The sequence below is a fragment of the Heptranchias perlo genome, chromosome 28 (genome assembly GCF_035084215.1).
Source record: "Heptranchias perlo isolate sHepPer1 chromosome 28, sHepPer1.hap1, whole genome shotgun sequence".
In the NCBI taxonomy this organism is placed as follows: domain Eukaryota; kingdom Metazoa; phylum Chordata; class Chondrichthyes; order Hexanchiformes; family Hexanchidae; genus Heptranchias; species Heptranchias perlo.
This window is the reverse complement of record NC_090352.1, coordinates 1,026,428-1,052,452: the sequence shown is the minus strand read 5'-3', so window position 1 is coordinate 1,052,452 and position 26,025 is coordinate 1,026,428. Positions and strand designations below refer to the sequence as shown.

Genomic DNA, 26,025 nt, shown 5'->3' with positions numbered 1-26,025 from the left:
GGAGGCGACTTGTTGAAAGGAGACAAATTTGTTCCTCTTTAAGTACTCATCATAATTCTAACAACAAGAGTAGATATTTCCACTCGTGGGGGAGTCCAAAACTCGGGGTCACAAATATAAGATGGTCATTCATAAATCCAATAAGAAATTCAAGAGAAACCTCTTTACCCAGAGAGTGGTTAGAATGTGGAACTCACTCCCACAAGGAGTGTTTGAGGTGAATAGCATAGATGCATTTAAGTGGAAGCGAGATAAACACATGAGGGAGAAAGGAATAGAAGGATATTCTGATAGAGTTAGATGAAGTAGGGGTCGGAGGAGGCTCGTGTGGAGCATAAACACCAGCATAGATTAGTTGGGCCGAATGGCCTGATTCTGTGCTGTACATTCGATGTAATTCGATGTAAAAAGTGGCTGAGTTCCTTCGTCTTTTCATTTGATTGTTGAAACACGTCAGGAAGGTCAAAATGTTCAAATCAATAAAATGTCAAATTGGCTCTGGAAAGTTGAGCACCTTCAGAATACGACCTGAATGGTTCACAAAGTTTGATATGAGCAAGACGTTGAGTTGAGTCACTTTACTATCTGTGCTTAAGACGGGATTCTCTTTCAACATTTGATGTGGGGGCCGTGCTGCTCATCGTGGTACTGGTCAAAAGCTCCTGATACCGGTCAGTTGTCCATTGACCACCTCATGACTATCTCCCTCACCAGGGGAGGGGAGGGGAGCTGGCTGAGTCAGACTCTGGAATTCGATGCCTGAGCCAGCCAGATCCGCAGGTGATGATTGACTCACCTGGAACATAGGAACAGGAATAGGTTATTCAGCCCCTCGAGCTTGGAGTGGTAGAACTGGCACTGGAGGCTGTCATTGTTCTCAATCAGCTCCAGGTAACAGATGCTCCATGCGTGGCTGCATGGTTTTAGCTGGTTAAACTCCTGCAGTTTGGGATCCCTGAGCCTCAGCTCTGCTAAAGTGAACCCAAATTTCTGGGTTTGGGTGAATGGGGTGTGTCCCTCGATGGAGAGAAGGTGCACTCCATATTGGGCAAACAGAGTCTCTCCCTGGGTGGGATGTTGCATGTATCAGACACCCAGCTGCCCGACATTCCTGTAGCCCTGCTCTGCAGTATGCCCCGGCCCTGACCCCATCCCAGATCCCAAGGACGTGGCCATCTGCTTAAAGGGCCAGGCATCCATGCCATTTATGGCATTCGCTGGGCATCGGACCAGATCCAGAAGTTTCGGAGTGACACCTGGTCGCCTAGTTGGAGGTGGGAGAGAAGAGTCTGTTCCAGACTAAGATCAACAATTTCTTAAAACAAATACTCAGGGGAACAGATGGGCGTTTCTGCGGCCGCAGACATGACTCCAGGATGGTATGTTGTCTCCCTGGTGCTAGGGTCAAGGATGTCACGGAGCGGCTGCAGAACATTCTGAAGGGGGGAGGGTGAACAGCCAGAGGTCGTGGTCCATATCGGTACCAACGACATTGGTAAAAAAAGGGATGAGGTCCTTCAAGCAGAATATAGGGAGTTAGGAAATAAATTAAAAAGCAGGACCTCTAAGGTAGTAATCTCAGGATTACTCCCAGTGCCAAGTGCTAGCGAGAGCAGAAATAGGAGAATAGACCGGATGAATGTGTGGCTTGAGAGATGGTGTAGGAGGGAGGGGTTTAAATTCCTGAGGCATTGGGACCGATTCTGGGAAAGGCGGGACCTGTACAAGCTGGACGGGTTGCACCCAAGCAGAACTGGGACCAATATCCTCGCGGGGGCATTTGCTAGTTCTGTTGGGGAGGGTTTAAACTAGTATGGCAGGGGGATGGGAACCAAAGGGCAGGTACAGATAGGACAAATTCAGACCAGAAAACGGGAAATAGAAAAGCAGTTAGTGACGTAGTTAGTGACTCAGAAAGGCAAAAGAAGCAAAGGTTAAATAGTGTTCAGCACAGGAATTTGACGGGGTTAAAGGGTATATACTTCACTGCAAGGAGTATTACAAACAAAGCAGATGAGCTAAGGGCACAGACAGACACATGGCAGCATGATATCATTGCTATAACGGAAACCTGGCTTAAAGAGGGGGATAATTGGCAGCTCAATATCCCTGGATGTAGAGTTTTCAGGCAGGATAGAGTGGGTGATAAAAAAGGAGGTGGGTAGCATTATTGGTTAAAGAATCAAGTACAGTTGTGAGAAGGGATGATATGCTAAATGGATCATCATTCAAGGCCATATGGGTTGAGCTAAGAAATATAAAAGGGGCAGTCACACTACTAGGAGTGAACTATAGACCCCTGAATAGTGAAAGGGAGACAGAAGAACAAATATGTAGGCAAATTTCTGAGTGCAAAAATAAGAGGGCAATAATAATAGGGGAATTCACCGAACATCAACTGGGATTCAAACAGTGTGAGGGGCACAGAGGGCGCAAAATTCTTGATCGGTGTCCAGGAGAACTTTTTAACCAGTACGTGACAAGCCCAACAAGAGGGGATGCAACTCTAGATTTAGTCCTGGGAAATGAAGATGGGCAAGTGGGTGAAGTGATAGTGGGTGACCATATTGGGAATAGTGACCACAATTCAGTTAGTTTTAGCATTATTATGGAAAAGGACAGAGTTAAATTAGGAGTAAACGTTTTAAATTGGGGGAAGGCAAATTTTACAGAACTAGAGTCATAGAGTCATAGAGTTATACAGCACGGATAGAGGCCCTTCGGCCCATCGTGTCCGCGCCAGCCATCAAGCCCTGTCTACTCTAATCCCATATTCCAGCATTTGGTCCGTAGCCTTGTATGCTATGGCATTTCAAGTGCTCATCCAAATGCTTCTTGAATGTTGTGAGGGTTCCTGCCTCCACAACCCTTTCAGGCAGTGAGTTCCAGACTCCAACCACCCTCTGGGTGAAAAAGTTCTTTCTCAAATCCCCTCTAAACCTCCCGCCTTTTACCTTGAATCTATGCCCCCTTGTTATAGAACCCTCAACGAAGAGGTGATTTGACAGAAGTGGACTGGACACAACTACTTGAGGAGAAATCAGTGGCACACCAGTGGGAGGCCCTAAAAAGTGAAATTCTACGGGTACAATGCAGTTACGTCCCCTCAAAGAAAAAGGGTGGCACTGCCAAATTTAGAGCCCCCTGGTTGTCTAGAAGTATACAGGGCAAGATATAGCAGAAAAAGAAAGCTGATGACTGTCACAGAAAACTAAATACTGCAGAAAGCCTAGAGGAGTATAGAAAGTACAGTTATGATGATGTAAAAAAGGAAATAAGGAAAGCAAAGAGAGGGCATCAAAAAATATTAGCTAGTAAGATTAAAGAAAACCCAAAGATGTTTTATCAATACATTAAGAACAAGAGGATAGCTAAGGAAAAGGTGGGACCTATCAGGGATGATAAGGGTAACTTGTGTGTAGAAGCAGAGGATGTGTACACCACCATGTGAATGGTAGACAATTAAACAACTAACTGGAGGAGGAGGCTCTGTAAACATCCCCATCCTCAATGATGGCGGAGTCCAGCACGTGAGTGCAAAAGACAAGGCTGAAGCGTTTACAACCATCTTCAGCCAGAAGTGCCGAGTAGATGATCCATCTCGGCCTCCTCCCGATATCCCCACCATCACAGAAGCCAGTCTTCAGCCAATTCGATTCACTCCACGTGATATCAATAAACGGCTGAGTGCACTGGATACAGCAATGGCTATGGGCCCCGACAACATCCCGGCTGTAGTGCTGAAGGCTTGTGCTCCAGAACTAGCTGCGCCTCTAGCCAAGCTGTTCCAGAACAGCAACAACACTGGCATCTACCCGACAATGTGGAAAATTGCCCAAGTATGTCCTGTCCACAAAAAGCAGGACAAATCCAATCCGGCCAATTACCGCCCCATCAATCTACTCCCAATCATCAGCAAAGTGATGGAAGGTGTCGTCGACAGTGCTATCAAGCGGCACTTACTCACCAATAACCTGCTCACCGATGCTCAGTTTAGGTTCCGCCAGGACCACTCGGCTCCAGACCTCATTACAGCCTTGGTCCAAACATGGACAAAAGAGCTGAATTCCAGAGGTGAGGTGAGAGTGACTGCCCTTGACATCAAGGCAGCATTTGACCGAGTGTGGCACAAAGAAGCTCTAGTAAAATTGAAGTCAATGGGAATCAGGGGGGAAAACTCTTCAGTGGCTGGAGTCATACCTAGCACAAAGGAAGATGGTAGTGGTTGTTGGGGGCCAATCATCTCAGCCCCAGGACATTGCTGCAGGAATTCCTCAGGGCAGTGTCCGAGGCCCAACCATCTTCAGCTGCTTCATCAATGACCTTCCCTCCATCATAAGGTCAGAAATGGGGATGTTCGCTGATGACTGCACAGTGTTCAGTTCCATTTTCAACCCCTCAGATAATGAAGCAGTCCGTGCCTGCATGCAGCAAGACCTGGACAACATCCAGGCTTGGGCTCATAAGTGGCAAGTAACATTCGCGCCAGACAAGTGCCAGGCAATGACCATCTCCAACAAGAGAGAGTCTAACCACCTCCCCTTGACATTCAACGGCATTACCATCGCCGAATCCCCCACCATCAACATCCTGGGGGTCACCATTGACCAGAAACTTAACTGGACCAGCCATATAAATACTGTGACTACAAGAGTGGGTCAGAGGCTGGGTATTCTGTGGCGAGTGACTCACCTCCTGACTCCCCAAAGCCTTTCCACCATCTACAAGGCACAAGTCAGGAGTGTGATGGAATACCCTCCACTTGCCTGGATGAGTGCAGCTGCAACAACACTCAAGAAGCTCGACACCATCCAGGACAAAGCAGCCCACTTGATTGGCACCCCATCCACCACCCTAAACATTCACTCCCTTCACCACCGGCGCACTGTGGCTGCAGTGTGTACCATCCACAGGATGCACTGCAGCAACTCGCCAAGGCTTCTTCGACAGCACCTCCCAAACCCACGACCTCTACCACCTAGAAGGACAAGAGCAGCAGGTACATGGGAACAACACCACCTGCACGTTCCCCTCCAAGTCACACACCATCCCGACTTGGAAATACATCGCCGTTCCTTTATCGTCGCTGGGTCAAAAACCTGGAACTCCCTTCCTAACAGCACCGTGGGAGAACCTTCACCACACGGACTGCAGCGGTTCAAGAAGGCGGCTCACCACCACCTTCTCAAGGGCAATTAGGGATGGGCAATAAATGCAGGCCTCACCAGCGATGCCCACATCCCATGAACGAATAAAAAAAAAGGATTTGTGTCGGGTTTTAAATGAATATTTTGTCTCCGTATTCACAAAGGAAAGGGATGATTCAGATGTAGTAGTTAAAGAGGAGAGGTGTGAAATATTGGATAAAGTAAACATAACGAGAGAGGAAGTACCAGAGGGACTGGAATCCTTGAAAGTTGATAAATCAGCAGGGCCGGATGGATTGTTTCCTGGGCTATTGAAGGAAGCCAGGGAGGAAATAGCGGATGCTCTGAGGATCATTTTCCAATCCTCACTAGATACAGGGGAGGTACCGGAGGACTGGAAGACTACAAACGTAGTACCATTGTTTAAAAAGGGTACGAGGGAAAGGCCGAACAATTATAGGCCGGTCAGTCTTACCTCGGTGGTGGGCAAACTATTAGAATCAATACTGAGAGATAAACTGTCACTTGGAAAGGCGTAGTTTAATCAGGGATAGTCAGCATGGATTTGTTCAGGGAAGGTCATGCCTTACAAATCTGATTAAATTCTTTGAGGAAGTGACAAGGAGGATTGATGAGGGTAGTGCAGTGGATGTTGTCTGCATGGATTTTAGTAAGGCATTTGACAAGGTTCCACATGGCAGACTGGTCAGAAAGGTAAAAGCCCATGGGATACAGGGAAATGTGGCGAATTGGATCCAAAATTGGCTCAGTAACAGGAAACAAAGGATAAAAGTCGATGGATGTCTTTGCGAATGGAAATCCGTTTCCAGTGGTGTGCCACAGGGCTCAGTGTTGGGTCCCTTGCTGTTTGTGGTATATATTAATGATTTGGACTTGAATGTAAGGGGCATGATTGGCAAATTTGCAGACGACACAAAAATTGGCCGTGTAGTTGATAGTGAAGAGGATAGCTGTAGACTCCAAGAAGATATCAATGGGTTGGTGGAGTGGGCGGAAAAGTGGTAAATGGAGTTCAACCCGGAGAAGTGTGAAGTAATGCACTTAGGGAGGGCAAACAGTAAAAGGGAATACGCAGTAAATGGGAATATATTGAGAGGGGTGGAGGAAGTGAGAGACCTTGGAGTGCATGTGCACAGGTCCCTGAAGGTGGCAGTACAGGTAGATAAGGTTGTGAAGAAGGCATACGGAATGCTCTCCGTTATTAGCCGAGGTATAGAATACAAAAGCAGGGATGTAATGATGGAACTGTATAAAACACTGGTAAGGCCCCAGCTGGAGTATTGTGCGCAGTTCTGGTCACCACATTACAGGAAGGAGGTAATTGCTCTGGAGAGAGGGCAGAGAAGATTTACAAGAATGTTGCCAGGGCTTGAAAATTGCAGCTACGAGGAGAGAGTGGATCGGCTGGGGTTGTTTTCCTTGGAGCAGAGGAGGCTGAGGGGAGACTTGATTGAGGTGTACAAAATTATGAGGGGCCCAGATAGAGTAGACAGGAAGTACCTGTTTCCCCTAGCGGAGAGTTCAAGAACTAGAGGACATAGATTTAAGCTGATTGGTGGAAGGATTAGAGGGGACATGAGGAAAAACGTTTTTACCCAGAGGGTGGTGGGTGTATGGAATTCGCTGCCCGAATTGGTGGTAGAGGCAGGGACCCTCAACTCTTTTAAAAAGTACCTGGACCTGCACCTAAAATGCTGTAAGCTGCAGGGCTACGGACTGGGTGCTGGAAGGTGGGATTAGAATGGGCACCTGGTTGTTCTTCGAGCCGGCGCAGACACGATGGGCCGAATGGCCCCCTTCTGTGCTGCAATTTTCTATGGTTCTATTTGATCAGGATAGCTGTGGGCCCCATTTCCTCCAGGTTATTATCCTGACATCCAGGTCAGCTTGTATCACAGGCGCAGAGCCACGAGTGACAGAGGGCCTACATTTGCACCCAGATCTGAGCCTGGTCTACTTTGCCCCCCACACTCAGGCACAATGCAGCAGGAGAGGAGCAGGTGGAGACTTCCCCTGTCGGCATCAGACATGAGCAGGGCAGTGAAGGTCAGCCTTAAAACACATGCTGTGAGGGAGATGGTAATAACAGTCAGAGCGGGCATCGGGGGAATCTCTAAATACACCGTCCTGTGTATCCCTAAATACACCGTCCTGTGTATCCCTAAATACACCGTCCTCTGAGTCTCTAAATACACCGTCCAGGGAAATACACCATTCTCTGTGTCACTAAATACAGAGTGTTTAGTGACACAGAGAATGGGCGCTAAATTGGGCCGTGTAGCAACCGTTGTTTCGGCGCTACACGGCCTCTCTGACATCCAAGATGGCGTCTTGGCTGCGCACGCACATTTCCAGTGTGACGTGCGCCGGTCACCATCTTGGTATAGGAGTTTACGCAGGCGCAGATAACGAATGCCGGAATCATGTAAAGTCGGGAGAAAATGACTTCAATCAGTGTGCAACGCTGATTTAAAGTGATAGACACCATTTTGGGACTTAACGCTCAACTCAACCCCGACCATCTGAACGTGTCGTAGAGTGCCTGGAGGACCCCCCACCAGCGCTAGTTAAAGGGACCATGCAGGATTTACAGGTTAGTGGCTGGATTATTGCTTCTGGCTGCCAAGACGTTTGTAACTGTTTTTGGAGGTCTCCTAGACTTGAATACTAGGACTAGGGAACATAGCCTAACATTTAGAGCCAGGACGTGCAGGAGTGAAGTTAGGAAATGCTTCTACACGCAAAGGGCAGGAGAAGTTTGGAACTCTCTTCTGCAAACAGCAGTTGATGCTAGCTCACTTGTGAATGTTAAATCTGAGATTGATAGATTTCTGTGAACCAAGGGTATTAAGGGATATGGGGCTAAGATGGGTATATGGAGTTAAGTCACAGGTCCACCCTGATCTCATTGAATGGTGGAACAGGCTCGAGGGGCTAAAGGTAGGAGACACCACTTGACAGTTGACCTCACTCACCTTGACCACTCATGTCAAAGCATTGAACGTCTTCCTGCACTGCATCCATGTTCATGATGCTGTGTGCCTGGTATTGATTTCATCCCCCGTTGCCTCCCACTACCTTTCGGATATATGTCTGGTGGGCTTCTTGCCCCCCCTCCCCACAACCCCCCCTCACCCCCCCCAGCGGATATAGGATGCCCCTCCTTCTGTCCACCTCTTGCACCAAGGCCTCTAGTGCATCAGCAGAGAACCCTGGTGCATGCACTCTCGCAGGTCTGGTACAAACTCAGATTAACAGATTGGTGAGGTCTGGCATGTAGATTGGAGGATGTGGGATTTAGTAGTGTGCAACCTTTATTCAATGTTTTGTCATAACTCATCAGTGTGTAAACATAGGGATGGGACCTGCATCTGTGTTTTACATGTGCGATGTCTGATCTCCGTTCAGTCTCCGTTCAGACAGTAGACTGTTATTTTCAGCAAATAACAGGTACCAGCTACCTTTAAGAGATTTCTAAGAACCATCGTCCCTTTAAGAGATTGAGCTCCCCCTGGTGGTGGAAAGTGCAAATTGCATTTATTTCATGTGCAAGGCCCAGAATGGAACGCTGATTGCAGGTAAGTCCTGGGGTGGGCCAAAACTTGTGTCCTGCCTGTGCAGGGGTCATTGGGCGCACGGTAATATTGCTTCACGCTACCCGCGCCCAAAAACGGTCCTTATCCAATTTTTCCCCCACTGTCCTGTGTATCTCTAACTACATTGTGCTACAAATCTCTAAATACAGCATCCTGTGTAACTCTAAATACACCGTCCTGAGAATCTCTAAATGCTCCTTCATGTGTAACTCAAAGTTCACCTTGCTACAAATCTCTAAATACACCGACCTGTAAATCACTAAATACACCATCCTGTGTATCTTTAAATAGACCGTCTGGTAAATCTCAAAATTCACCGTTCCGTTTATCTCGAAATACACCGTCCTGTGTACCCCTAAATACACCATCCCGTAAGTCTCTAAATAGACTATCCCATGTACCTCTAAATACATCATCGTGTGGGCGCTAAATTGGGCCGTGTAGCGCCTGTTGTTTTGAAATCCAAGATGGCATCTTGGCTGCACGCGCACGTTTCCAGCGTAACGTGACCAGACACCATCTTGGTATAGGAGTTAGCGCAGGCGCAGATAACGAACGCTGGAATCGTAAAGTAGGGAGAAAATGGCTTCAATCAGTGTGCAACGCTGATTTAAAGTGATAGACACCATTTTGGGACTTAACGCTCAACTCAACGCACAGTCTTAACCCCGAGCACCTGAATGTGTCTTAGAGTGCCTGGAGGACCCCCCACCAGCGCTATTTAAAGGGACCATGCAGGATTTACAGGTTAGTGGCTGGATTATTGCTTCTGGCAACGAGACATTTGTAACTGTTTTTGGAGGTCTCCTAGACTTGAATACTAGGACGGGGACATAGTCTAACATTTAGAGCCAGGACGTGCAGGAGTGAAGTTAGGAAACGCTTCTACACGCAAAGAGTGGGAGACGTTTGGAACGCTCTTCTGCAGACGGCAGTTGATACTAGCACAATTGTGAATGTTTAATCTGAGATTGAAAGATTTCTGTGAACCAAGGGTATTAAGGGATATGGGGCTAAGGCGGGTATATGGAGTTAGGTCACAGGTCCACCATGATCTCATTGAATGGTGGAACAGGCTCGAAGGGCTAAATGCCACTGCCACTTGCTGCCTCCAGATAAGCGCCACCTTCTCCTGCGAGAAAGTGGGACGTTTGTCTGGGTGATGTGCCTGTCATAGTTGAATAGCTGCCATGTGTGTGGCCTGTGAGTTGTGGGTGGGCTACTTGAAACAGTGGTAATGTGTAAGAGTGAGTGGAAGCATCTAATTGGAAGAGTTGAGTACTGATGGAAAGAGTTTGTTGGTATGTGGGTGATGGGGGTGTAGTGAGTGGTGCAGTTGGTAGGAGACGCCACTTGACAGTTGACCTCACTCACCTTGACCAATCATGTTAAAGCATTGACCTTCTTCCTGCACTGCATCCATGTTCATGATGCTGTGTGCCTGGCATTGACTTCGTCCCCCACAGCCTCCCACTGCCTTTTGGGTATATGTCTGAAGGGTCTTTTGCCCTCCCCCTACCCCCACTGCGGATATAGGATGTCCCTCCTTCTGTCCACCTCTTGCACCAGGGTCTCCAGTGCATCAGCAGAGAACCTTGGTGCACGCACTCTCACAGGCCTGGTACCAACTCAGATCGGCAGATTGTTGAGGTCTGGCATGTAGGTTGGAGGATGTGGGATTTAGTAGTGTGCAACCTTTATTCAATGTTTTAACAATCTATATTAACGATTTGGAGGAGGGGACCGAGTGTAACATATCAAAGTTTGCAGATGATACAAAGATGGGAGGGAAAGTGGAGAGTGAGGAGGACATAAAAAACCTACAAGGGGATATAGACAGGCTGGGTGAGTGGGCGGAGATTTGGCAGATGCAATATAATATTGGAAAATGTGAGGTTATGCACTTTGGCAGGAAAAATCAGAGAGCAAGTTATTATCTTAATGGCGAGAAACTGGAAAGTACTGCAGTACAAAGGGATCTGGGGGTCCTAGTGCAAGAAAATCAAAAAGTTAGTATGCAGGTGCAGCAGGTGATCAAGAAGGCCAACGGAATGTTGGCTTTTATTGCTAGGGGGATAGAATATAAAAACAGGGAGGTATTGCTGCAGTTATATAAGGTATTGGTGAGACCGCACCTGGAATACTGCATACAGTTTTGGTGTCCATACTTAAGAAAAGACATACTTGCTCTCGAGGCAGTACAAAGAAGGTTCACTCGGCTAATCCCGGGGATGAGGGAGTGGACATATGAGGAGAGGTTGAGTAGATTGGGACTCTACTCATTGGAGTTCAGAAGAATGAGAGGCGATCTTATTGAAACATATAAGATTGTGAAGGGGCTTGATCGGGTGGATGCGGTAAGGATGTTCCCAAAGATGGGTGAAACTAGAACTAGGGGGCATAATCTTAGAATAAGGGGCTGCTCTTTCAAAACTGAGATGAGGAGAAACTTCTTCACTCAGAGGGTAGTAGGTCTGTGGAATTTGCTGCCCCAGGAAGCTGTGGAAGCTACATCATTAGATAAATTTAAAACAGAAATAGACAGTTTCCTAGAAGTAAAGGGAATTAGGGGTTATGGGGAGCGGGCAGGAAATTGGACATGAAGCTGAGTTCGGATCGGTCAAGGCCCTGTGGGTGGCGGAGCGGGCCCAGGGGCTGAGTGGCCGGGTCCTGCTCCGACTTCTTGTGTTCTTTAGATTTGAGGTTAGGATCAGATCAGCCATGATCTTATTGAATGACGGAGCAGGCTCGAGGGGCCGGTTGACCTACTCCTGCTCCTATTTCTTATGTTCTTATGTTCTTCTTATAACTCAACAGTGTGTAAACATAGAGATGGGATCTGCATCTGTGTTTTACGTGTGCGATGTCTGATCTCTGTTGAGATTCCGTGCAGACAGTTGACTGTTATTTTCAGCAAATAATGGGTACCAGCTACCTTTAAGATATTTCTAAGAAACATCCTCCCTTTAAGAGATTGTGCTCCCTCTGGTGGTGGAAAGTGTGAATTGCATTGATTCCATGTGCAAGGCTCGGAATGGAACGCTGATCGCAGGTGAGTCCTCGGGCCGGCCGAAACTTGTGTCCTGCCTGCGCCGGGGTCATTGGGCACGGGGTAATAGCACATCACGCTTTGCCCACCCAAAAATGGCCCTTATCCAATTTTTTTACCCCAGTGTATCTCTAAATCGTCCGCTCTATCTCTAAATACACCGTACTATGAACCTCTAAATACACCGTCCTGTGTATCTCTAAATACATCGTCATATTAATCTCTAAATAGACCATCCTGTGAATCTGTAAATGCATCGTCCTGTGTATTTCTAAATGCACTATCTCATGTACCTCTAAATACAACATCCGGTGTATCTCTAAGTACACCGCCTGGTAAAACTCAAAATTCACCGTTCCGCTTATCTCTAAATACACAGTACTATGAATCTCTAAATACACCGTCCTATGAAATACACCAATCTCTGTATCTCTAAATACACTGACCCGTGTATCTCTAAATACACCGACCTGCGTGTCCCTAAATACACCATCCTCTGTACCCCTAAATACACTGTCCCATATATCTCTAAATACACCATCTTGTGCATCACTAAATACACCGTCCTGTGTATCTCTAAATACACTGTGCAGTGCATCTCAAATATACTATCCTATGCATCTCTAAATACACCGTCCTGTGTATCTCTAAATACACCTTCCTGTGTATGTCTAAATACACTGTGCAGTGCATCTCAAATATACTATCCTATGCATCTCTAAATACATTGTCCTGTGTATCTCTAAATACACCGTCCTGTGTATCTCTAAATACACTGTGCAGTGCATCTCAAATATACTATCCTATGCATCTCTAAATACACCGTCCTGTGTATCTCTAAATACACTGTGCAGTGCATCTCAAATATACTATCCTATGCATCTCTAAATACATTGTCCTGTGTATCTCTAAATACACTGTGCAGTGCATCTCAAATATACTATCCTATGCATCTCTAAATACACCTTCCTGTGTATGTCTAAATGCACCGTCCAGTGTATCATTAAATAAGCCATCAAGTGTATCTCTAAATACACCATTCTGTGTATCACTGTCTTGTGAATCTCTAAATACACCAACATGTCTATCTCTAAATACACCATCCTGTATATCTCCACATACACCGTCCCGTGTATCTCTAAATACACCATTGTATCTCCAAATACACCATCCCGTGTATCTCTAAAAACACCGTCCTGTGAATCTCTAAATACACCATCCTGGGTATCTCTATATACACCGCCCCATGTATCGCTAAATACACTGTCCTGTATGTCACTAAATACTCCGTCCTGTGTATCTCTAAATACAACATCCCCCATATCTCTAAATACACCGCCCTGTGTATCTCTAAATACACCGTCGTATCTCTAAATACACCGTCCCATGTATCTCCAAATACAACATCCTGTGTTCCTTTAAATGCACCATCTGGTGTATGTCTAAATACACAGTCCAGTGTATCACTAAATATGCTATCCCATGTATCTCTAAATACACTGTCCTGTGTATCGCCAAATATACCACCCTGTGTATCTCTATATACATTGTCCTGTGTATCTTTAAATACACCGTCCTGTGTATCACTAAATACATCACGTGTATGTCTAAATGCACCATCCTGTGTATCTTTAAATACACTGTCTTGTGTAATTCTAAATATACTGTCCTGTGTATCTCTAAATATACTGGACTGTGTATCTCTAAATACAATGTCCTATGTATCTCTAAATACACCATCCCATGTATCTCTAAATACACTGTCCTGCATATCAAAAAATACTCCGTCCTGTTTATCTCAGAATACACCGTCCTGTGAATCTCTAAATGTGCTGTCCTGTGTATCTCTAAATACACCATCCTATGTACCTCCACATACACCTTCCCATGTATCTCTAAATACCCCATCGTATCTCCAAATTCACCAACCCATGTATCACTAAATATACGTCTTGTGCATCTCGAAATACATTGACCTGTGTATCTCTAAATATGCGATCCCATGTATCTCTGAATACACCGTCCTGTGTATCTCTAAATACACTGTCCTGTGTATCTCTAAATACATCGTCCTGTATATCTCTAAATACGCTATGCTGTGCATCTCTAAATATACCATCCTGTGTGCGTCTAAATGCTCCATCCTGTGTATCATTAAATACGCTGTCACGTGTATCTTTAAATATACCATCCTGTGAATCTCTATATATAACATCCTGTGTATCTCTATATACACCGTTCCATGTATCTCTAAATACACCATCCTGTGTATCACTAAATACATTGTCCCGTGTAATTGTAAATACACCATCCTGTGCATCACTAAATACACCATCCTATGAATCTCTAAATATACCTCCCTGTGTATCTCTAAATACACCAGCCTATGAATCTCTAAATACACCATCCTGTGTATCTCTAAATACATAATCTCATGTATCTCTAAATACACCATCCTGTGTATCTCTAAATACACCACCCTGTGTATCTCTAAATACACCATCCCATATATCTCTAAATACACTGTCTTGTGCATCTCTAAATACACCGTCTTGTATATCTGTAAATACATCATCCTGTGTATCTCTAAATACACCATCCTGTGTATCTCTAAATACACTCCCTGTGTATCCCTAAATACACCATCCCATATATCTCTAAATACACCATCTTGTACATCTGTAAATACATCATTGTGTGTATCGCTAAATACACCATCCTGTGTATCTCTAAATACACCGCCCTGTGTATCTCTAAATCCACCATCCCATATATCTCTAAATACACTGTCTTGTGCATCTCTAAATACACTATCCTATGTATCTCTAAATACACCGTCCTGTGTTTCTCTAAATACACCGTCCTGTGCATCTCCAAATACACCGCCCTGTGTATCTCTAAATACACCGTCCTGTGTTTCTCTAAATACACCGTCCTGTGCATCTCCAAATACACCGTCCTGTGTATCTCTAAATACACCATCCCATATATCTCTAAATACATTTTCTTGTGCATCTCTAAATACACTGCCCTGTGTATCTCTAAATACACCATCCCATATATCTCTAAATACACTGCCCTGTGTATCTCTAAATACACCGTCCTGTGTATCTCTAAATACACCGTCCTGTGCATCTCCAAATACACCGTCCTGTGCATCTCCAAATACACCGTCCTGTGCATCTCCAAATACACCGCCCTGTGTATCTCCAAATACACCGCCCTGTGTATCTCCAAATACACCGCCCTGTGTATCTCCAAATACACCGCCCTGTGTATCTCCAAATACACCGCCCTGTGTATCTCCAAATACACCGGCCTGTGTATCTCCAAATACACCGTCCTGTGTATCTCCAAATACACCGGCCTGTGTATCTCCAAATACACCGCCCTGTGTATCTCCAAATACACCGCCCTGTGTATCTCCAAATACACCGGCCTGTGTATCTCCAAATACACCGGCCTGTGTATCTCCAAATACACCGTCCTGTGTATCTCTAAATACACCGGCCTGTGTATCTCTAAATACACCGTCCTGTGTATCTCTAAATACACCGTCTTTTTAAGCTGTCTCTGAGATGTTGCAGCATTGCAAACGGCGGGGGGGGGAGGGGGGTTGGTTTGCGAAGGAACCGCATTCTAAACAAAGCGGTGACTGGAATTATCCGTACAATATTATTGAAATGATTCGGTGTGAGGTCAGACCTTTGGTGATTGCCCTTCCACCGTACAGTGAGACCCACTTTCCATCCCTTGCGACGGCACTGTATTGTGTGTCTGCCCTCTGTACTGTGGATCGGATTGTACATAACATCCTCGTTATTGGTACAGAATGAAATGGCCTTAGACCTACTAGTTTCTCCATCTGGGTAAACCAACGTGTATTGGACGGCTGGCTGAGTGAGGCTTGGAATAGCTGGTGTGCCTGGAGGGCCTGGGAGTCCCGTCTCTCCTGGGAATCCTCTTGGACCTTGGGGTCCTTGAGGCCCCGCTGCACCTGAAATGAAAAATATGTTCAAAATTGGCTTAAGAACATAAGAACATAAGAAATAAAAGCAGGAGTAGGCCATACGGCCCCTCGAGCTTGGTCCACTATTCAATCAGATCATGGCTGATCTTCGATCTCAACTCCACTTTCCCGCCCGATCCCCGTATCCCTTGATTCCCCTAGAGTCCAAAAATCTATCAATCTCAGCCTTGAATATTCTCAACGATTCAGCATCCACAGTCCCCTGAGGTAGAGAATTCCAAAGATTCACAACCCTCTGAGTGAAGAAATTCCTCCTCATCTCAGTCTTGAATGGCCGATCCCTTATCCTGAGACTATGTCCTCTAGTTCTAGACTCTCCAGCCGTGGGAAACAATCTCTCAGCATCTACCCTGTCAAGCCCCCTCAGAATCTTATATGTTTCAATGAGATCACCTCTCATTCTTCTAAACTCCAGAGAGTAAAGGCTCATTCTACTCAAACTCTCCTCATAGGCATCGTCTCTAAGGTAAGTATATTCTTCCTTAGGCTTCAGCTCTAATAGAAAGTGAGCAAGTTACCTCTCTCGGTGCAGGTTCTGATTCCTCCATTGTCCTCTTATACGGGGCAGATGTTGACTTTGTGCAATAGTGTAAAACGGGTGATAGCGATCGGCAGCTCGTTTTACATCTCGCACAAAGTCAAGATCGATCCTGTATTGTGGAAACATTTCTGTACCACATTAAAACATTTCTCTCAATTTGACACACTAGTCAGAGCACACTTTCCACAAGAAAATAGTTCAAAAAATATATATTTTTAATACAAAATGAATTTTTATAGAATTCCCTGTGGAAAATAACCCAATATCCTGTGAGCTCTGTTGCAAACAAGATTTACAAGGATGATACCAGAACTATCTGGAAAGGCTGGGGCTCTTTTCTCTAGAAAACAGAAGACCGAGGGGTGACCTGACAGAGGTCTTTAAGATGATGAAAGGGTTTGATAGGGTAGACGCAGAGAAGATGTTTCCACTTGTGGGAGAGACCAAAACTAGGGGTCATAAATATAAGATAGTCACTAATAAATCCAATAAGGAATTCAGAGTGGTGAGAATGTGGAACTCACTACCACAAGGAGTAGTTGAGGCGAATAGAGTAGATATATTTAAGGGGAAGCTAGATATGTACATGAGGGAGAAAGGAATAGAAGGATATGCTGATAGGGTGAGATGGAGTAGAGTGGGAGGAGGCTCTTGTGGAGCATAAACACCGGGATAGACCAGTTGAGCCAAATGGCCTGTTTCTGTGCTGTAAATTCTATATCATTCTATGTCACAGGCCTGATACCCTGTCAGGTTCTCCACCACAGATCCTACATGTTACATGTAATCTTACATCTGAAATCCTGTCAGGTGCTATGACTGAGATCTGTGATCCTGTTGTGGGGTCCTCTGTCTCAGACCCAATCTCCTGGGCATGTTACGAGACGTGAGACCGTGTTTTATGTTTGGAAACTTAAAAATTCACTACCCTTCATATCTGCTGATCCATATCAAAGGTTTGAATGGATCGATCTCACGTCAGGTGTTGCACTGTGGAAATTTCCAAGTCACAATTTAAAGAAAAAGTATTGAAAAAAGAAACAAAATGAATCATTCCCAAATCACAGAGAAACTTCTTTATCACAAGAAAATACCTTCAGCTCGACCACTGAACTCACACTTAAAAAAAACAAAGAAAGAAAGCCTCTTACTTCCTGCTGGTTTCTTCTGACCTGTGTCTGGCCTCAGGATCTGTCTAAGACCAATTAGGCTCTAACTGACCCTTGGAACACACAGAGGCCGTGACCAGAAAGAGACACCAGATGCTCCATCCACATTAGCAGCAGAATAATGCATGGTGTGTCATGTGGTTTACTGTTCCTGTCCGTGTAAAACAGAACAGCCTCTGACTTACTCCAAGCAGCACCCTGGAAGGTCTGTGAATATAATATAAATAATACTGAATGATGAAGGTTTGGGGCTCTGATTTTGAGGTTTTAGAAGCAATCTGGATCCCTCGATTTAATTGTTCCTGTGTAATACACTGACATTCATGCAGAGACTTAAGCACAAACTCTAGGTTGATACTCTGGTGCAGTACTGAGGGAGTGCTGCACTGTCAGAGGTGCTGTCTTTTAAATGAGGCCCCATCTGCCCTCTCAGGTGGATGTAAATGATCCCATGGCACTATTTGAAGAAGAGTCCAGTGTCCTGGGGCCAATATTTATCCCTCAAAAAACAGATCATCCGGTCATTATCACATTGCTGTTCGTGGGAGCTTGCTGTGCACAAATTTACAGCTGCATTTCCGACACTATAACAGTGACTTCAAAAAAGGTACTTCATTGGCTGTAAAGTACTTTGGAACATCCTGAGGTCATGAAAGGGGCTATAAAAATGCAAGTTCTTTCTTTCCTTTCTGTGTCTCATCATTCACAGCCCCTTGATGAAATTTAACATTCAAAATATAAATACTAAGCAAAATAAATCTAAGAGGTTTGCACTTAATAAACTGACAGGAAAAACCAAACTTCAAATGGGATGAAGTTTCTTTGACAGAACATCCAAGATGGCGTCTTGGATGCACCTGCACGTTTCCAGCGTGACGTGCGCCGGTCGCCATCTTGGTATAGGAGTTTGCGCAGGCACAGAGAACGAACCCTGGAATCATGTAAAGTAGGGAGAAAATGGTTTCAATCAGTGTGCAACGCTGATTTAAAGTGATAAACACCATTTTGGGACTTAACGCTCAACTCAACACACAGTCTTAACCCCGACCATCTGAACATGTCTTAGAGTGCCTGGAGGACCCCCCACCAGCACTATTTAAAGGCACCATGCAGGATTTACAGGTTAGTGGCTGGATTATTGCTCCTGGCTGCGGAGACATTTGTAACTGTTTTTGGAGGTCTCGTAGACTTGAATACTAGGACGGGGACATAGCCTAACATTTAGAGCCAGGACGTGCAGGAGTGAAGTTAGGAAATGCTTCTACACGCAAAGAGTGGGAGACGTTTGGGAAGCTCTTCTGCAGACGGCAGTTGATGCTAGCTCACTTGTGAATGTTAAATCTGAGATTGATAGATTTCTGTGAACCAAGGGTATTAAGGGATATGGGGCTAAGGCGGGTATATGGAGTTAGGTCACAGGTCCACCAGGATCTTATTGAATGGTGGAACAGGCTCGATGGGCTAAATTCCACTGCCACTTGCAGCCTCCTGATATGCACCACCTTCTCCTGCAAGAAAGCGGGAACATGTGTCTGGGTGATGTGCCTGTTATGGTTGAATAGCTGTTAGTGTGTGTGGCTTGTGAGTTGTGGGTGGGCGGCTTGCAACAGTGGTAATGTGTAAGAGTGAGAGGAAGCATCTAGTTGGAAGAGTTGAGTACTGATGGAAAGAGTTTGTTGGAAATTACTCTAGATTAAGAGTAATTTAAAGGAGTAAACTCCTTAAAGGGAGTAACTTACGAGCTTAATCTAAGGCAAGTCATGGCAGCAGAGCTCGCACCCGTGATATGCTCCGCCTGCACTATGTGGGAAGTTATGGACACTACAGGTGTCCCTGGCGACTACGTGTGCAGGACGTGTGTCCAGTTGCAGCTACCGACAAACCGCATTTTGGAGCTGGAGCTGCGAGTGGATTCACTGTGGAGTTTTTATTTATTCGTTCATGGGATGTGGGCGTCGCTGGCGAGGCCGGCATTTATTGCCCATCCCTAATTGCCCTTGAGAAGGTGGTGGTGAGCTGCCTTCTTGAACCGCTGCAGTCTGTGTGGTGAAGGTTCTCCCACAGTGCTGTTAGGAAGGGAGTTCCAGGATTTTGACCCAGCGATGATGAAGGAACAGCGATAGATTTCCAAGTCGGGATGGTGTGTGACTTGGAGGGGAACGTGCAGGTGGTGTTGTTCCCATGTGCCTGCTGCTCTTGTCCTTCTAGGTGGTAGAGGTCGCAGGTTTGGGAGTTGCTGTCAAAGAAGCCTTGGCGAGTTGCTGCAGTGCATCCTGTGGATGGTACACACTGCAGCCACAGTGCACCGGTGGTGAAGGGAGTGAATGTTTCGGGTGGTGGATGGGGTGCCAATCAAGCGGGCTGCTTTGTCCTGGATGGTGTCGAGCTTCTGAGTGTTGATGGAGCTGCACTCATCCAGGCAAGTGGAGAGGATTCCATCACACTCCTGACTTGTGCCTTGTGGAAAGGCTTTGGGGAGTCAGGAGGTGAGTCACTCGCCGCAGAATACCCAGCCTCTGACCTGCTCTTGTAGCCACAGTTAAGGTCCAGTTAAGTTTCTGGTCAATGGTGACCCCCAGGATGTTGATGGTGGGGGATTCGGCGATGGTAATGCCGTTGAATGTCAAGGGGAGGTGGTTAGACTCTCTCTTGTTGGAGATGGTCATTGCTTGGCACTTGTCTGGCGTGAATGTTACTTGCCACTTATCAGCCCAATCCTGGATGTTGTCCAGGTCTTGCTGCATGCGGGCTCGGACTGCTTCATTATTTGAGGGGTTGCGAATGGAACTGAACACTGTGCAATCATCAGCGAACATCCCCATTTCTGACCATATGATGGAGGGAAGGTCATTGATGAAGCAGCTGAAGATGGTTGGGCCGAGGACACTGCCCTGAGGAACTCCTGCAGCAATGTCCTGGGGCTGAGATGATTGGCCTCCAACAACCACTACCATCTTCCTTTGTGCGAGGTATGACTCTAGCCACTGGAGAGTTTTCTCCCTGATTCCCATTGACTTCAATTTTACTCGGGCTCCTTGGTGCCACACTCGGTCAAATGCTGCCTTGATGTCAAGGGCAGTCACTCTCACCTCACCTCTGGAATTCAGCTCTTTTGTCCATGTTTGGACCAAGGCTGTAATGAGGTCTGGAGCCGAGTGGTCCTGGCGGATCCCAAACTGAGCATCGGTGAGCAGGTTATCGGTGAGTAAGTGCCGCTTGATAGCACTGTCGACGACACCTTCCATCACTTGAGAGTAGACTGATGGGGCGGTAATTGGCTGGATTGGATTTGTCCTGCTTTTTGTGGACAGGACATACCTGGGCAATTTTCCACATTGTCGGGTGGATGCCAGTGTTGTAGCTGTACTGGAACAGCTTGGCTAGAGGCGCAGCTCGTTCTGGAGCACAAGCCTTCAGCACTACAGCTGGGATGTTGTCGGGGCCCATAGCCTTTGCTGTATCCAGTGCACTCAGCCGTTTCTAGATATCATGTGAAGTTAATCGAATTGGCTGAAGACTGGTTTCTGTGATGTGGGGATATCGGGAGGAGGCCGAGATGGATCATCCACTCGGCACTTCTGGCTGAAGATGGTTGCAAACACTTCCGCCTTGTCTTTTGCACTCACGTGCTGGACTCCGCCATCATTGAGGATGGGGATGTTTACAGAGCCTCCTCCTCCCGTTATTTGTTTAATTGTCTACCACCATTCACGACTGGATGTGGCAGGACTGCAGAGCTTTGATCTGATCCGTTGGTTGTGGAATTGCTTAGCTCTGTCTGTAGATGCTGAGATGATCGTGGATAGCACGTTCAGTGAGGTGGTCACACCGCAGGAAAGATTACGCAGGCAGAAAGGAAATGAGTGACCGCCAGGCAGAGTAAAAGGACTCGGCAGGTAGAGCAGGAGTCCCCTGGGGCCATGTCCTTCTCAAACAGATATACTGCTTTGGATACTGTTGGGGAGATGGCTTATCAGGGGAAAGCAGCAAGAGCCAGGTTCGGGGCATCACGGGTGGCTCTGCTGCACAGGAGGGGAGGAAGAAGAGTGGCAGGGCTATAGTGATAGGGGATTCAATTGTAAGGGGAACAGATAGGCGTTTCTGCGGCCGTAAATGTGACTCCAGGATGGTATGTTGCCTCCCTGGTGCTAGGGTCAAGGATGTCACGGAGCGGCTGCAGGGCATTCTGGAGGGGGAGGGTGAACAGCCAGTAGTCGTGGTCCATATTGGAACCAACGACATAGGTAAAAAAAGGGATGAGGTCCTGCAAGTTGAATTTAAAGAGTTGGGAGATAAATTAAAAAGCAGCACCTCAAAGGTAGTGATCTCAGGATTACTACCAGTGCCACGTGTTAGTGAGTATAGGAACAGGAGAATAGACCAGATGAATGCGTAGCTCAGGGATGGTGTAGGAGGGAGGGATTTAGATTCCTGGGACATTGGGACCGGTTCTGGGGAAGGTGGGACCTGTACAAGCGGGACGGGTTACACCCGAGCAGGACCGGGACCAATGTCCTCGCGGGGGTGTATGCTGGTGCTGTTGGGGAAGGTTTAAACTAGAATGGCAGGGGGATGGGATCCTGAGCAGGGAGACAGAGGAGGGGGAAACAAGGATAGAAACAAAAGACAGAAAGGGAAGAAGCAATTGTGGAAGGCAGAGAAAACAAGGGTGAAAAACAAATCGGGCCATAGTGCAAAATAAAACTAAGATGACTAGCAATCTTAAAAAGACAAGTCTAAAGGCATTGTGTCCTAATGCGCGGAGCATTCGCAATAAGGTAGATGAATTAACAGCGCAGATAGATATTAGCGGTTATGATATAGTTGCGATTACGGAGACATGGCTGCAGGGTGACCAAGGATAGGAACTGAACATCCAGGGGTATTCAATATTTAGGAAGGACAGGCAAAAAGGGAAAGGAGGTGGGGTAGCATTGTTAGTAAAGGAGGAAATCAATGCAACAGTGAGGAAGGATATTGGCTCAGAAAATCACAATGTGGAGTCTGTATGGGTGGAGCTAGAAACACCAAGGGGCAGAAAAACTTGGTGGGGGTTGTCTATCGGCCCCCAAACAGTAGTGGAGATGTAGGGGAGGGCATTAAACAGGAAATTAGAGATGCATGCAAGAAGGGTACAACTATAATAATGGATTGGTCAAACCAAATTAGCAATAATACAGTGGGGGAGGAATCCCTGGAGTGTGTACATGATGGTTTTCTAGACCAATACGTTGAGGAACCAACTAGAGAACAGGTGATCCTAGACTGGGTATTGTGCAGTGAGAAACAATCTTGTTGTGCGGGGTCCCTTAGGGAAGAGCGACCATAACATGATAGAATTCCTCATTAAGATGGAGAGTGAAGTAGTTGAATCCGAAACTAGGGTCCTGAATCTAAATAAAGGAAATGACGAAAGTATGAGGTGCGAGTTGGCTATGATAGATTGGGGAACTTTACTAAAAGGGATGACGGTGGATAGGCAATGGCTAATATTTAAAGAACGTGTGCAGGAATTACAACAATTATTCATTCCTGTCCGGCGCAAAAATAAAACAGGAAAGGTGGCTGAACCGTGGCTTACAAAATAAATCAGGGATAGCATTAGATCCAAAGAGGAGACATATAAAATTGCCAGAAAAAGCGGCAAACCTGAGGATTGGGAGCAGTTCGGAATTCAGCAAAGGAGGACAAAGAGATTGATTAAGAGGGGAAAAATAGAGTATGAGTGTAAACTAGCAGGGAACATAAAAACTGACTGTAAAAGCTTCTATAAATATGTCAAGAGAAAAAGATTAGTAGGTCCCTTACAGTCAGAAATGGGGGAAATTATAATGGGGGAACAAAGAAATGGCAGGACAATTAAACACATACTTTGGTTCTGTCTTCACAAAGCAGGACACAAATAACCTCCCAGAAATGTTAGGGAACCAAGGGTCTAGTGAGAGGGAGGAACTGGAGGAAATCAGTATTAGTAAAAAAAAATCGTGCTAGGGAAATTAATGGGGCTAAAGGCTGACAAATCCCCAGGGCCTGATAATCTACATCCCAAAGTACTAAAGGAAGTGGCCCTGGAAATAGTGGATGCATTGGTGATCATCTTCCAAAATTCGATAGACTCTGGAACAGTTCCTACAGATTGGAGGGTGGCAAATGTAACCCCACTATTTAAAAAAGGAGGGAGAGAAAAAACAGGGAATTACAGACCAGTTAGCCAAACATCAGTAGAGGGAAAAATGCTCGAGTCTATTATAAAAGATGTGATAACAGAACACTTGGAGGGCATTAACGGGATTGGACAAAGTCAGCATGGGTTTATGAAAGGGAAATCATGCTTAACAAATCTACTGGAGTTTTTTGAGGATGTAACTAGTAGAATAGATAGGGGAGAACGAGTGGATGTGGTGTATTTGGATTTTCAGAAGGCTTTTGATAAGGTCCCACACAAGAGGTTTGTGTGCAAAATTAAAGTACATGGGATTGGGGGAAATATACTGGCATGGATTGAGAATTGGTTGACAGACAGGAAACAGAGAGTAGGAATAAACGGGTCTTTTTCTGGGTGGCAGGCAGTGACTAGTGGGGTACCACAGGGATCAGTACTTGGGCCCCAGCTATTCACAATATATATCAAAGATTTGGATGAGGGAACTAAGTGTAACATTTCCAAATTTGCAGACGACACAAAGCTAGGGTGGAATGTGAGCTGTGAGGAGGATGCAAAGAGGCTCCAATGTGATTTAGAAAAGTTGGGTGAGTGGGCAAGAACATGGCAGATGCAGTTTAACGTGGATAAATGTGAGGTTATCCACTTTGGTTGTAAAAACAGAAAGGCAGATTATTATCTGAATGGTGATAGATTGGGAAAAGGGGAGGTGCAACGAGACCTGGGTGTCCTTGTACACCAGTCGCTGAAAGCGAGCATTGAGGTGCAGCAAGCAGTTAGGAAGGCGAATGGTATGTTGGCCTTCATTGCAAGAGGATTTGAGTACAGGAGCAGGGATGTCTTACTGCAGTTATACAGGGCCTTGGTGAGACCACATCTGGAGTATTGTGTGCAGTTTTGGTCTCCTTATCTGAGGAAGGATGTCCTTGCCATGAAGGGAGTGCAACGAAGGTTTACCAGACTGATTCCTGGGATGGCAGGACTGACGTATGAGGAGAGATTGGGTCGACTTGGCCTACATTCACTAGAGTTTAGAAGAATGAGAGGTGATCTCATCGAAACATATAAAATTCTAACAGGACTAGACAGACTAGATGCAGGGAGGATGTTCCCGATGGCTGGGGAGTCCAGAACCAGGGGTCACAGTCTCAGGATACGGGGAATGCCATTTAGAACTGAGATGAGGAGAAATTTCTTCACTCAGAGGGTGGTGAACCTGTGGAATTCTCTACCACAGAAGGCTGTGGAGGCCAAGTCATTAGATGTATTCAAGAAGGAGATAGATATATTTCTTAATGCTAAAGGGATCAAGGGATATGGGGAAAAAGCGGGAACAGGGTACTGAGTTAGACGATCAGCCAAGATCATTTTGAATGGCGGAGCAGGCCTGAAGGGCCGAATGGCCTACTCTTGCTCCTATTTTCTATGTTTCTATGTAACTGTTAAATTAACTTCTTGCAATGCACTAGTTATTACAACGGCTATCAAAGACTTCTACACTCTGAATCAGCTGGACGTGATGAAAATGGTGATGTTCACTTCAGATGGCGCTTCTGTCATGCTGGGGAAAAGCAATGGCGGTGCCACACGTCTTAAGCAGCCCATTCCACATTTAGTAGAGCAACACTGTGTGGCCCATCGAGAAGAGTTGGGAATAGTTGATGCCTGGAACAAAGTACCAATAATGAACGAAAGAGAGATTGCTGAGAACCATTTATATAGTCTTCTGCAGGTCTTCAGTTGGAAAAGGACAATTTGAGGAAATTACAAATTGCGGCCTCTAAATGAAGTGAGGTGGCTGTCGAGATGTTTTCCTGTTCGCGCTCTGATGCACAATTACGATGCTCTTCTTCAATACTTTGAGTGTGAAGAAACAGAGAACAATGGCCCAGTTGCCAAGTATTGCCTGATGAAACTCTCACTCTACTTACCATATCACCATAGAGACATTGAATGATATTCTGTGTGAGCTAGCAGAATTGTGCAAACGCTTTCAGAAGACCTGTTCAACAACAATTGAAGCTGTCCAGTTAACGAGGGCCAAGATCCGCAGGATCAGAGGATAGTATCTCGGCAAGACATCTTCTGGTGCAACACCGTGAAACATCTAACTGCATCGTGTACAAGAGATGAACCATTCGAGGGAGATTCTATTCTAACATTCATATCCCTACTCTGTGATCATCTGCAAAAAAGGTTCCCAGAAAATGAACTCAGTGAACGATCCACTTTCAATTTTGCTTCATTTGCACCACAACAAATCAGCTATGAATTTGGCACTGAGAATATTGGAAAGCTGGTTGATACAT

The 26,025-nt window shown here is 45.8% G+C and overlaps 1 protein-coding gene across 4 annotated transcripts in view; it reads right to left on the bottom strand.

Moving 5' to 3' along the window:
- The window catches only part of LOC137344771 (collagen alpha-1(XXVI) chain), a 579,410-nt gene that overhangs the window by 80,803 nt on the left and 472,582 nt on the right, over nt 1–26,025 (bottom strand). For 3 of the 4 annotated variants that reach the window (XM_068007902.1, XM_068007903.1, XM_068007905.1), the window contains one exon: nt 15,667–15,810. The exons of the other annotated variant lie outside the window; for it this stretch is intronic. In XM_068007902.1, coding sequence (XP_067864003.1) covers nt 15,667–15,810 — 144 coding nt within the window. The remainder of the gene's footprint in view (nt 1–15,666; nt 15,811–26,025) is intronic. 4 annotated transcript variants of the gene reach the window in all.